General features: G+C 43.7%; 1 protein-coding gene and 1 long non-coding RNA gene across 3 annotated transcripts in view; both read left to right on the top strand.

Annotated features, from left to right (window-relative positions):
- Positions 1 to 201, top strand: part of LOC107534789 (uncharacterized) — a 70381-nt gene extending 70180 nt beyond the window's left edge. The window contains exon 4 of the long non-coding RNA XR_015715716.1: positions 87 to 201. This is a non-coding gene — a long non-coding RNA (uncharacterized LOC107534789). The remainder of the gene's footprint in view (positions 1 to 86) is intronic.
- A 3649-nt stretch (positions 202 to 3850) lies between these two features.
- SRGAP3 (SLIT-ROBO Rho GTPase activating protein 3) overlaps positions 3851 to 13986 on the top strand; it is a 216020-nt gene continuing 205884 nt past the window's right edge. For both annotated transcript variants that reach the window (XM_087825009.1, XM_016210005.2), the window contains exon 1: positions 3851 to 4621. In XM_087825009.1, coding sequence (XP_087681135.1) covers positions 4555 to 4621 — 67 coding nt within the window. In that variant the 5' untranslated portion in view covers positions 3851 to 4554. The remainder of the gene's footprint in view (positions 4622 to 13986) is intronic.

A 13986-nucleotide genomic window follows, 5' to 3' on the forward strand; every position in this document is an offset into this window, starting at 1 on the left:
AATAAGCATGTTGTAATCATCATTATTAATTGGATCAAATTCTGGCACTAACTAGCTGAGTTCTGTTTTTTTCTTTCATTTTGTAGAGCAGAGATTGAAGGACAGGATTATTCACTGAGCCGGCCAAGGATACTTCAGTTGGTAGCAACATGGAGAATGTCACAAAAGATGTCAACTCTTATTAGTCATCTTAGGAGGGTTTCATATTTGACCAGAAAAATAAAATTGCCTTAAGCCAAAAACTATTCTGGTCCTCTTCCTTCAAATAGTCTTTTTTTTTTTTTTTTCCCTACCAAGAAAAGAAACCAGTTCAGTGGATTTTGTGTAATTCAGCTGTACTTGTAATTTAAACCTCATCAATGGCCACTTGTGACATGCTTTCCTTGTATTTTTAACCCAAATTCTTTAAAAATATATATTTTGTTAATTTTTAGAGAGAGAAGAAGGGAGAGAGAAGAAAGAAACATCAATGTGAGAGCATAACATCAACTGGCGGCCTTCTGCATGCTCTCTACTGGGTATTAAACCTGCAACCTGGGCATGTGCCCTGACTGGGAATTGAACTAGCAAGTTTTTGGTGCACGGAACAATGCCCAACCAACTGAACCACAGCAGCAAGGGCCCAAATTCTTTTTTGTAAATAGCAAACTTTAGGTGGAACATTATCGATTGAAAAAAAATCTCAATATTTAACAGCCATTATTCGTATGACAATGGCTCTGAGGTAGAATCATGTACTGGTTAAGTCCTTGGGCTCTGATGTTGGTCAGGCCTGGGCTTGAATGTGACTCAGTATCTAGGTGTGTGATCTTGGGCAGATTGCTTTACTGCTCTGTGCCTCTGTTTCCCCACCTGTAAAGCAAGGATGATTATAGCACCTGACCTATTGGGCTGCAGCAGAAGTCAGTGATAAAATCTATATAGAGTGCTTGGCCTAGTGCCTGTATGAAACAAAGGCTCCATAAATACTAGCTATTAGTATAATTCAGGAATATCTAAAAGAATTCAGGAAATGAGCCCAAGGAAAATGGAATGTACCCCCCATCCTGTGAGGTTGGCACACATCAATGGTAGAGCCCCTTTTCCTGCTGCATATCTCATTTATTTTGGGGAGAAATCTGGTTTCTGTTACTGTCATGTGGGGGATGAACATCAGGAATGGCAGTTGGTTCTCATATAGCAAGGAAGAAGTGGCCACATAGAGGGGAGTGTCACAGAAGGGCAGCTGGGAGACTGGAGTAAGCTGTGGGAAGGACTGGAAGGAAAAGGGTGAGGACACTGTGCCAGGGGACCTGCCCAGGTCACATCACCTGTTCTTGGGCAGAAGATTCCCAATGATGTGATTCACTGTGTGCGTTGATATATTTGCCAGGGAAAAACAATTTTCTTTCTTTCCCTTTTTCTTCTTTCCTCTCTTCCTGCTTTTAACCCAGATATCTGTGGGGCCCCCAACTCTTGCCCTAGGTCCAGCATGGTTGAGCCCTAAAAAAGAAATAACATCTGTGGGATTTCTGCTATATGCCAGGCACTTTAAATCCCCGATCACATTAGGTCCTGTGCAATGAGTGAGATCATCATCATTTTATAGATGAGGAGACTGAGTCTCAGAGAAGGCACAGGAGCTACCTAAGGCCTTCTACAAGCTGGTAAGCGGCAGAGCCAGAATTTAAATCGCCATCTGTCTTACTCCACAATCCAACTTCTCCTGCCATTTAGCACATAACTCTATACCATACTTTGCTTCGAACTCATATGGATTTTTGTGACATTCCTGTGGCTCAGTGCCCTACACATGCGTCTCCCAGAGATATTTGTGGATTTGAAATTTTAGTAATGAAGAGAATAGCTGACATTTACTTGTTCCTGCCTCAAATGGGCAAAAAGCAGGTTAAGTCACTTGCCCTAGTTCTCAGAGCAGATCAGTGGCAGAGCCAGGTAGGGGATCCAGTCTGCTACATGCCGAGGTGTGCAGTGCTAACTCCTACTTTTCTTTGAGAGTCTAGGCTTGAGGCAGGAATGGTAATCTTTGAGCTCATCTTTCTTAGGTAACATGTGTGGTATTCTCTGCTTTAAACCAGTCCAAAGGGGAACCTAAGAGGGCCTGAGTGTGCCCATGGGAAGGGTGAGGTGGGGGGGGGGGGTGATGGCAATGACTGTGGGCCAGTTGTGACGTATGAACTTTGTGACCTCCTGTCTCTGGGCACAAAGCTGGAATAAGCCCTGTGATTCAACAGCTGGACTCCTCCCTGTGCTTTCTCCAAGCAGGTCCTGTACGTTCCCATCTGTAGACCTTAGCTCATACTGTTTGCTCCACAGGAATGCCCTGCTGCCCACAACCCCCTAGCCATGCCTGTCTGGGGAAACCCATTACAACTGCCACCCTCTCTAGGAAGCCTCAATGGATTGGCATGGATAATCTATTCATTTCTGAACTTGAGTCAAGTAATTTATTATATATTCAGAAAAGGCAAAGGGAAGACTATTCTGGGAAATTTGTGAAACTACCATTCTCAGGATAATGCATGTTAATGATAATCTTAATATGTGAAATTCCAATGGTCAGTGACCCTATATGGTGCTTGATTTCATTTTCTAATCTTATTCCACCTTAATGGCACGTGAAATGGGTTTCAGCTCTCCAGTAGAATGCAGGAGACTTTGAGCATTTGCATGGGCAGAATCTGGTGTCAGACAGCCTAGGGTTGCATGCTGGTGAACTTATCTGTGCCTCTATTCCTTCATCTGTGAAAGAGGGATACTTATGCTATGTTGTTAGGTTGTTGGGGGATATCATGGGGCAGTAACAATTGCTATCTCTTATTGAGTTCTTCCTATGTGCCAGGCACTGTGCTAAACTTGGCTTTATATTTTTGTTGGCTCCCAAGAGCTCCATCATTCCTGCATCACTCCTCCATCATTCCTCCATCCCCTACCCTGCAATATTTTCTTCCCCATAGCATTTATCATCTTCTGCCATACTAATAATTTTCTTACTCTGTTTATTTTTCATCTGCCCCTTCCAGGGCTTCTTGCCTTGCACAACTCCAGGAGGCACCATTCGCACTGTATTCCGAGTTCTGCACTGGGCTGCTTTTATTAATGTGGTGAATTCTTGGAGTTGTGTGATGTGGAGACCTTGGAGCTCTAGGAGGGCAAAGATTTTTTTTTTCTATTTTGATCATTGCTGTATCCCTGTACCTGGAACAATGCCTGACTTATAGTAAGCTTTCAATAAATATTTGTTGAAAGACAGAATGAAAAAGCTCCCAGAGAGCCCATTTTATTGGTGAGAAAACTGAGGCTCAATGAGTAATTAATTTGCCTAAAGCCCAGCAAGAGACGGAGGCAGCTGGGTGTTTCCAGCGTCCCTGCCCTCAGTGGGTTTGCAAAGCTGCATGTTTGAAATGCCTGACATTGTCCCTGCCACCCTGCAATTGCTCAACAAATATTAATGAGCTTGCCTACATGGGCCAGCCCCTTGACTCTGCTAGACAATCTCCACAGAGTGACAAATTGTCACATAGCTGTTGCTTTGAGAAATAGGATAAATTGCATGGTGCAAAGAAAAGGTGGACCTTTTAGAGATTTTGGAATAAAATTCCCTAATCCTACTGCTAATGGTAGGAGTTTACAGGGACCGCTCTGACCTTCCTAGCCCTATTCTTTTTCCTGCTGCCTTCCCTTTTGTGAGCGTCTCTTCCCCTTTTTTGCTTGCAGTGAGTTCTGCTCTCCTGTAGGCTACAATGTGTCAGTTGTTATAAAATCCGGGAGGTGGAGCTTAGTGACGAGGGCGAGGTTGGTGGGGGAGTGCTCAGCCAGCCCTGCAGGGCGAGCAGTCCAGCTCCGGGTTCACCAGAGCTTAAGCCTTGCAGCAGGAGAACTTCCTTCTCGCTCTTCTGGCTTTGATCCTCACTGTACATCAGACCAGAGGCGCTGAAGGGAGGGAGGATGCGAGATGACCGGCCCTTTGGCAACCTGACCATCTCTTTAGCAGAGCCTTGGAAAGCCAGCCAGGGGCTGACTGCACGACCGAGGAGGCGCCGCACCTCTCCTGGATGTGTATTTGTGTGTGTGTGTGAGCGGGTGAGTGGGTGTGAGTGAGGGTGGGTGTGTGTGTGTGTGTGTGTGCGTGTGTGTGCGCGCGCGTGTGCCTTGTGACTTTGTGTATGTGTGTGTCCAGATGAGTGTGCGAGTGCACGCGTGAGAGTGTGTGTGTGTGTGTGTATGTGAGCGAGTGCTCTTGATTATTATTTTTTGTAAGAAAAATCTTGAAAATCTGGGGCAGGTTACCGTGCTCCTTGGTTGGTGATTCTTCTTTTGCAAGAGGAGGTGACCAGACCAAGTGACTAGAGACATTTTTCGGCGAGTAAAGAGAATTTTCCTTCCAGAAGGAGAGGGATTTTTCTCCTGGCTCTGCAGCCAAGTAAAAGAGATTAGCCCCTAAACCTGTGAAATCGATCAGAGCCGTGTGATTACCAAGGCTTGAGAGAGAATACGGGAAGAAAAGGAGAAATAAATTAAATAGCCTGCCAGTGCCTTTGGCCACGTTGGAAGATGTCATCTCAAACTAAGTTCAAGAAAGACAAAGAGATCATTGCTGAGTATGAAGCCCAAATAAAAGGTGAGATGCGGGCTGGGGAGTCATGCCTCCCCCCCCCTTTCCTTATTCCCTTGCTTTGGCTCCCCCCCTTCCTCCCTGCCATGATGAAATGTTGTTATGCATCAATAATCTTATTGTGAGGAGAAACAGTGGCAGCTGTACAAGTCCAGACTGGTTTCAACTGCAGAGAGCGCTGGTGCTGGGTGTATGGATTATGGAGCGGCAGCGATCACTGCATTGCAGGTGTGCGAGGAGAATCCGACCCCGGCTTTAGGAGTGTCTTGGATACTCCATCATCTTGGCTGTGACATGTCACTCTAAGGCCATTTTGACAGTCACACCTTCCCCCTCCTAAAAGTCCCTTAACATGGTTTCTATTTTTTATGGTCTGCTATGTTTTTTCTTTCTCCTTTATGTTGTTGCTTTGCCTCTGCGCCTTTCTCTGGGCTGGAATTCACATGCATGTGCATAGGGAAGTAGCTCAGGGAGGCTGCACTGCTTTGTCGGAGTCTCTTGGCTGGCCTGGGTTGCAATGGATTAGCTGTTATGGTGCATATTGATCCAAACTAATGCAGGCATCTAGGTATAAAGAGGGAGCTTGGTGCAGAAAATGTATTCTCTTGCAGTGTGCAGCCCCAGTCACCTTTCATGCACTAGTGTTTAGGGTCATCAGCTTTCATTCAAAGGCAACAGCTCAGTGCGCTGTGTAGGCTGGTAGGCGCTGCCTGGCTTTCGTGGTGCCAGGGGAGACCTGCTAGGCGGGTGAGATGACCTCTGGCTGCTTGTTCCAGCTTTGGTGCCACTGGGCACACACCCCTCTCAGAAGCCGCTTCCTAAATCCACACTAGCAAGGCAAAATAGGACACTGGACACAATCGCCTAGACAGATGCAGGCGGAACCCTCATTCAGGCCAGGCTTCTCCCACCCTCAGGAGCTCTAGGCTTAGCTTTGGCAAGGAAAACCTAAAAGCACCATTCACCATGCTCACCCTTTCTCTGAGGTTGTACCCACCCTTAGGGAAGCCAGGGCTTGCCCCTTTTAGCAACTGTTTTCTTTCTGGTCACAGTTCTTGCTGCGACACAGGGTGTGTTGTGGCCTGTCATAGAAAGAGTAAAGACAGAATACATCTTCAGTGAATGTTGATGCCTCCCCTTGAGGTGATGAGTGGACTATTGAGCAAGTTGGTTATTTGGAGCTCAGGCGATCTGAGGTTGCCACACCTTCTAGGTGCTGCTGCAGCTAAAGACTCAGTGACCCAGGAAGGCGATCACCTCCCCAGGAACAGTGGGAGGCTGGGCAGTCACAGCTGCTGTACACGCTTCAGATGCTTGGGAAACTTTGGGAGGGGAGCAGTCATCAGGGGAGAGCTTTGGTTTTTTTCCAGTCTCGCCAACTGTCTTGTTCCTTTTAGTTCTGGTCGACCCTCGCATGCTAATCACCTCTGGGTAGACCCCAGGGTGAAATAAGCAGAAAACCCTCTGGTCTCCCTTTTAGTTTTCAGTTCAGTGTAGAAAACAGTGACGTATGATGTTTCAGCCTTGCTGAAAATTTAGAAACAAGCCCTGGTCAGAGATTTGAATTCACCTGACTACTCAGTACAAAAGCCCAGTTATGGAGTTTATGTTTTCTAAGACTAATTGGTCTGATTTTTTTTTTTAAAACTGAGGTTCCAATGAAAAATGCCATAATAGAGAAGAGGATGCTGAGTTTTGGACAGGCTGGGGTTTTTATAAGCATTGTCTTGGTAGGAAATGTGCTGATAACTTTGAAGGATTGCTACCACTGGGCCCGTGAACTTTGCTGGAAGATCTGTTAAGCATTTATTGCTCTGGCTGATTCTTTTACTCTTTACATTTCACCTTTTATTTTAACAACTAATTTGCAAGTACAAGGTAATGCATTTCAGCAGGAAATTTGCCCAAATGATCTTGTCTCTTTAGACTCTAAACGCCTCTGCATTCTAGTTACAGGAGTTTAAATTTATTCCTATAGCTTTGACACCCACACGATTAAGGCCAGGATGCTGCTGTGCCCCAAACCATCTGGAATCTTTTCTTTCAATAATTCTGTGTTCATCATCATTATAATTATTGTGTGTACAGGGCTCTCCAGTTTCTGTGGCTCACTACCAGACATCACTAATCTTGGTCTACACAGGTACAGAAAGTGTTCATATGCACTCAGTTTTAAAGATGAGGAAACTGAGGCTTCATAATGTTTAATGACTAGCCCAAGGTCACAAGACTGGAAATGTGAAGGCAACTGGTTTTCTGCCAGGCCCAGTATTCCCTGGTACGTAGTTTGCCGGCAACTGCCCCTGGAAGGGTTGATGTCAGTAGCAGATGGCAGTTTTGTGGTGGGGCTGGCTGCCTCTTGATGGCATTCCATTGTCTTCCCTCTTTGATCCCTTGCCTTTGTTGCTTGCCTTTGAAGAATGTTTGACCAATCACTAAAAATAATGCCTGATGCCAGTTACCTTTTTCCCTGGGTAGCATTTGACCAATTTGTTGCAAATACCCCATCTAGTTAGACATATTTTTTACTCTGTGAATTCTGTGAGGGGAACTTTTGATTTTTAAATATGATACTGAGTTCTTTGTAAATGTACTCTCTTTTATCTCTTTGTGAAGAATTAATTAACCTAACAAAGGGAATGTTTTAAAGCAGTTTTCCTTCCTGTTGTAAAAAATTTCAGACTCATGCCTTCTCTTGCTTCATCAGATACTTGAATTCCTTTGATTAAATACCTGCAATGCAGTAGTATACCATATGTTTGCTCATTTCCAGTGATGGGGAACTCACCACCTCCAAAGCCCACATACTCTATCTTTGGACCGCTCTGGCTGTTTTAAGTGGTTAGGTTAAATAAGTCTCTCATCCATTTATTGGTTCTACAATATCTGCCTCTTGGGGCTTCATAGGACAAGAAAGATGCTTCTTCCCCACCACTGCCCATTGGATGTTTGGAGACTCTGATCATAGCCCCTGGACTATGATTATCCTCCTTTGCTGATTTACAGTATTTCACTGCTGCTTATCTTCACTCTCCTTTGAATCTTCTGTATCCTGGGTTGCAAACTCCAGTGCCGCTGGGTGGTTGGCAGGTAGAATAAATGAGTGATGATGGACAAGGAAGATGATTTGTGGCAACTGGTCCACTACCTCAGCGAGGGCAACATAAGAAGGGGTGGTGGTGATTATGATGGGCCAGAGAGCACAGGTCCTTTACTCTCATGTCAACTACCTGGATTCAACCAGTTGACCATTTAAAAATGTAAGCCAGCCAGGTCTTTCCATTTTTCAACAGATGCCAGAAATCTGGATGAGAGCTTTATGCTTTTAAAGAGGTTTTGCCAAATAGACTTCCAAAAGAGGATATTATCAAAAGCGTTCTTCAAGAGTGGTACTGAGTTCTAAATGAGATCCTCTAGATGTGATCAGAGAAAGAGAACAACTATTCACGTCTCTTATGCTGTATGTAATGCTTTTATTAATATAGCTCAAGGGTTGAATTAGCCTTTCTACTGCCCACCCGTCACTGCACTATATATATTTATATCTGCTATATTTCTTCAATCCACTAGGCTAGGATCCTTGTCAGAGAGAAGGAAAATGAAATGAATTTAATATGATTTGTTCTTAGTGACCCTGTGCTGGCTCCAAATGGACAGTACTTCCTGTCTGAGGTGCTCACAAATGTCCCTTTACAAATCTGTTCAAGAACCTTGCCTGAGAGTGACATCATATTCTCTAGCCGGGAACTGGCAAGTTATAACTTGTTCCCCTTTTGAAATTAGAACATTTGCCCATCTACAGCTTTTTGGCACCTGTCCTATTTTTCACAATTCCCTCAAAGACCACTGATAGTATTTGGTAATCTTATTTGCATGCGTTTTCAGTATCTTGGGCTCTAATTCATCTTGCTGTCAGACATAATGGTCTGTTCTACATTTATTCAGAATTCCCATTTCCATTTCAACCTAATGGAAAATTGAAATAGAAATGCAGTGATTGACTTTAGTGTTTTATTTTTTATTACATACCTTTAATCATTTTAGTCTATCTTAATAGCAAAACTCTAATTTTGGGGAAGAAAAGCAGGTATTGAAGAATATTACAGAGAATGCATTCATTTATGCATTCATTCAGTAAACATTGAGTATCTACTTTGTTCTTAGATTTGTGCTGGGTGTTGCGAGAGATGCAAAGTATATGATACATTCTTGGCTTCCTAAGAATTTTCTTGGAATATGGTGATAAAATCAGTGAAGAAAATAAAAACAACACAAAACACAAAAAACTTCTGATTGAGCACCAGATGGCTCAGTTTTAAAGAGTGTGCAGTAGAGTGATTGGACAACCTCCTTCAGAACCCTTAGATGCTTTCAACAGGATTCAATGGGAATGCAGCCTGGGTTGGGGAAGCAATGGGGAGTCATGGGGACTGTGGCTGATTAGGAAGCTCACCTAGAGGAGGCAGCCATTGCTCAGCTTCAGTCTGTTATGGCCATGAAATGTGAGCCCAGAATGGTCAGTTCTTTCAGTGTTTCAAGGGAATCTTCATTATCATTCATTCATTCACTTTCCCATTCATTTAGTGATTTTAAAACAAAATTACCTGATTTTTATTTTAAAAAATTCTTATTAAAATTAAACTGTAAGCATTCTTTATATGTTCTTCATACAAGTCCTTTTTCAGACGTATATGATTTGCAAATATTTTCTCCCATTCTGTGGGTTGTCTTTACACTTTTTCAATGGTGTTCTTTGAAGCACAAAAGTTTTTCATTTTTGTGAAGTTCAGATTATTCATTTTTAAAATTTTTCCTCATACTTTTGGTGTCACATCTAAGAATTCTTTGCCAAATCCAAGGCCATGAAGACAATCTCCTGATTTTTAAATGGCAGCTCAGATAAAAAACAACAACAACACACACACACAACACTGCAGTGTCTGAACAAACTTGTCAGCAGGACAGTTTGAGCTCATGGCTCACCAGTTTGCAACTTCTGGCCTACAAGGTGAAGTCTGTATAAAGTCTTGGTGATGGGGCCTCAGCCAGTTTTCCTGTTTCATTTTCAGGTGTTTTCTCTATAATAGGCCTATGCTCTTATAACCACATTAGATCAATCCATTGTCTCTGAATTTTACATATCCTCTTCTACCTCCCAATCTTTCCCTGTTTGTGCCTTTGTTCTGCTTAAAATGTTTCCCTCTCATCCCTCCTCTTTTTGTCTCACCAACTCCTAACCATCCTTTAATGCCAGCTCCAATGATACCCTCTTTCATGATGTCTTCCTAACTCTCCTAGGTAGAATTAGTGGTTCCCGCACATCTGGCCTTCTATTCTGAGCCTTACTATCCTTTATTACAATCTTGTGTTTAGTCCTTTGCCTGTGAACTCTTGAGGGGCAGAAATACTTATGTTGATCTTTGTTTCCCAATGTGCTTAACACACGATTGGTTGAGGGAATGGCTGATAAGAAGTTTTACTCTTATAACTCGTGGCTCAAGCAGTTATTTTCTTTGTAGCTTGTCTTAGCTCCAGCTGCTATAACAAAATACCATGGACTGAGTGGCTTAAACAACAGACATTTATTTATCACAATTCTGGAGGCTGGGAAGTCAAAGATCAAGGTGCCAGCAGACACAATTCCTAGTGAGAGCTCACTTCCTGGCTTGTAGATGGTTGCCTTCTTGCTGTGTGCTCACATGGTCTTTCCTTGGTGTGTGATGAGAGAGCTCTAGTTCTCTGTCTTTCTCTTCTTATAAGGGCACTAATCCCACTGGGAGGGCATCACCCTCGTGATCTCGTCTAATCCTAATCACCTTTCAAGGCCCCACCTACCCCAAAATACCATCGTACTGGGGGTTAGAGCTTTGACATTTGGATTTGGGGAGGGGGGACACAAACATTTATCTTATGATAACACCCATACCTTCTGTACAACTGAAAACAGGGGTTTTATTGGTAAAAGAAACATTCTTCATGATTTGCTGAATTTCCTTCTTTGTCCCTGATAGGGGAGATGTTTATTAGTAGGGATTTGGTGAAGGCTGATATGTTGAAAGCCAAGGGAATGTTTGATGAGCTGATGTTTGTCAAAGTCAGGGTGGGGTGTGGCTGAGGAGCACTGTATTTCAGGTGCCTCCCACTCTGGGGGAATCATTGGACCTGGTGTTCTACATTGGCCATTTCTGGAGTTTTCCCCACTAACATTTATATGTTAGGGATGACCTTTCCTTTCCAGAAATCTCTATCATTCATTCATTCATTCATTCACTCACTCTCCCATTCATTTAGTGATTGTTATAAGACATGCTTCAGGCTATATAGCTTTATTTAGCAGTGGGAGGTAATTATTTTTTATTTAGCTCTAGGTCTCAGTCATGTAGCCAGTATCTCATTTTGTGATCTCAATAATTCTGAGAGATAGTCATTATTAGTCCCATTTTATAGATTAAAGGCTAAAGTTTGGGGAAACAAAGTAAATTCATAAGATTACACAGCAAACAGTGGCAGAGCTAGTGTAAACCAGAGTCTTCTTGACTTCTGGGAGGCACAATGCACACACCAAGGCAATGTGGCTCTGAAACCCCGGGGTTTCTTCCTTGGGGAGCCAGTCTGGGATGGGTCTTAATCTTTGACTTCCTAAACTTTCTAACAATTTCACACTCCTTCTTATCCAACCTCTCCTAGTCCCCACTTGATGTCCCCTAGTTGTGTCAGGTCCCTTCACTCCTACCCCAGGGAGTCATCTTTGGAGAACTAGCCGACTGGAAAAACCCCTGTAGACTTGACAGAGGCTGATAAATCTACCTCCACCAACCTGGAAATATAGAAACAGAAATCTTAGGTGTCTTCTAATCCAACTCTCCTACTTTTTTTCCCCAGATGTGGAAACTGATGTTCAGAGAAGGGCTCTGGCTAGCAGACACTTCTAGACCATATTTCCACGAGGGCAAAAGCTCAATCTGCTTGGTTTATTGCTGTGGCCTCCTATCTGGCATCTGATTGGCGATCAATAAATGTATGAAGTTGAATTGCTCCGGTGGGTGGGGCAAGCCCTGATGGTGGTTTCACCTGTAGATGCTTCATTCCTGATGGCTTGTTGGTGTTTATAAAATATTTTGGCCCACTAGGACATGTTGCCGGGAGGCAGAACTGAGTGGTACCTTGGAAAACAGAATGAGGCAAGTATATGACGGGGTAAGGATTGGAGAGATCAGGAGGAGAAGAGGTTAGACTGGTTCAGAAACTGGTCCCTTCCTTGTAGGTGACAGGGGTTGACCTTTTTTTTTTTTTTATCCTCACCTGAGGATATTTTTTTTTCATTTTATGTTTGGAGTAGTGTCCTCTGAGATGTATTCTGTGAGACTGGATTTAAAGAAGCTTTGGGTGAAAAAAAATAGTTTTGTGGTCAAATAGGTTTTGGACGTTTTAGCATAAATTGAATGAAATAAGTTTGTTTCCCACAGGACTTCTGGGAACCTTGAATGTGTTAAGTGAATCTCCAAGAAGGGATCATGGGCTTTCTTCAAACTTATTTCATCTTATAGACCCTTTTCATGGAACATCTCTGAAGACTCTGTTCCTAAGATTACATTTTGGAAAATGTCAAGCTACATGGTTTGCGGATTATCCAGATTCTTTCTCTTTTTGCCCATTTCCCTAATTTTTATACTTCTTTCAGAGGACAGTTTGAAGAGGGGAAGAGGTAAAACAAATGCGTATGCAGCTCAGCTAAGTGATATCAGTGTGCTGTTTTAAGGTCACATAGAAAATGTGGGTTTTGACATTTCCAATTACAGAGCGCTCAACCATTGATTTAAATGGTAATTTGGTGACAGCTCACCCCTGATCAATATGCGTGGCATGCACACATGTACCCATCTGTGCGTGACAGTTAAGGGGGTGCACTAGGCTGTGGGCAGTGTTCAAGGGGGCCTTGAATGGACCTTGGTGCTGCCCCTGGGATTGCACAGTTGGTGCGAGAAGATAATGGTGCAGATGAACACAGAAACCCATGGCCCGTTGCACCTCCGAGTGAGCAGATCTCAGTCACTAATCCAGGTGCACAAGAAATATGTTTTTCTTTATATTTTGTAACTTGATTTCCATTTCACATCTCTATTCTGTTGGAGGTGGCAGCAACAAATCTGAATCAATTGGGGATTTCCTATCTGGTTCTCTTCAGTGTTGTGTCCCAAATGCAGATTGATGGCGGCAGCACCGAGGACATTTGTTTGGTTTGGCACTACTGATCTATTCTCTGTGACAGCAATCCTCCTTTTCCAAATCCCGAGGCTCCTCTGCAAGTCCCCTCTTCAGCTCCTTCCATGTGATTTGCAGGCACCAGGGGTCATCCTGGGGCTCGCATGGCCTGCTGGCAATGAGGGACTGGACATTTGTCTCAGGCCTTTCATGCCATGCCCAGCACTCACTTCTCCTTCAGTCCTCCCTGGGGTCTGCCTGGGGAAGTGGCCCAGCTCCTCTCTGTTCTCACATTCTGCAAATCTATAAGGGGTTCCCTTACTACCCTCTTGCCCTGGGCTTGTTTGGGGTGACCAGGGTGCAGGTTATTTTCTTATAGATGCATAAAATCTACATACACGGGACTCCCTGAAATCTTTATTCATGTGTGAGGCAGGAAGGGGAAAGGGGGATGAGAGGGCTGATAACCCGGCACTTAGTCATTCAACATTCTCTCACAGCTTTTGTCCACAGTCCACATTTCATTTTATTCTCCCTGAGGGCTAGGCTCTGGAAAGTCAAAAGCCAAGAATTGAGTTTTTCTATTATTGTCCCTGAGGCAATGAACGTAGAATGCCCTCCCTGTCTAAGAAAATATGGAAGAAAACCTCCAATATTTCAAAATATTAATTGCAGTGTGTTTCTTCCCTTCTCCATCTACACCATCCTGGCCCAGGTCACTATCACCTCTTATTGGAACCATAGCAACATCCTCCTAACTCAGAATTTCTTAAACTCCACACTCCTGACGTTCTGGGCTGGATCATTTTTTGTTGTGGGGGGAGTGTCCCGCACAATGTGGGATGTTGAGCAGCATTCCTGGCCTCTGCCCATTAGATATCAGTAGCTCCCCTTCCCCAAATTGTGACAACCAAAAATGTCTCCAGATATTGCCAGATGTCCCCTGGGTGTGTGTGTGCAAAATAGACCCCAATTGAAAGACACTGTCCTACATGGTCTCCCTGCTTCTTCTCTTGTCCTCATAGTCTGTTCTCCCCACAGCAACCAGCAGTAATCCTTACACAGTTTAAATCTAATCATGGCACTCCTGGGTTCCAAACCCTCCAGTAGCCGCTCACTGCATGAGAACCAAATCCAAAACCCTAGCTCGGCTTACAAAACCGTGCTCC

This window comes from Miniopterus natalensis, chromosome 15 (assembly GCF_054644295.1).
Source record: "Miniopterus natalensis isolate mMinNat1 chromosome 15, mMinNat1.hap1, whole genome shotgun sequence".
Classification (NCBI taxonomy): Eukaryota; Metazoa; Chordata; class Mammalia; order Chiroptera; family Miniopteridae; genus Miniopterus; species Miniopterus natalensis.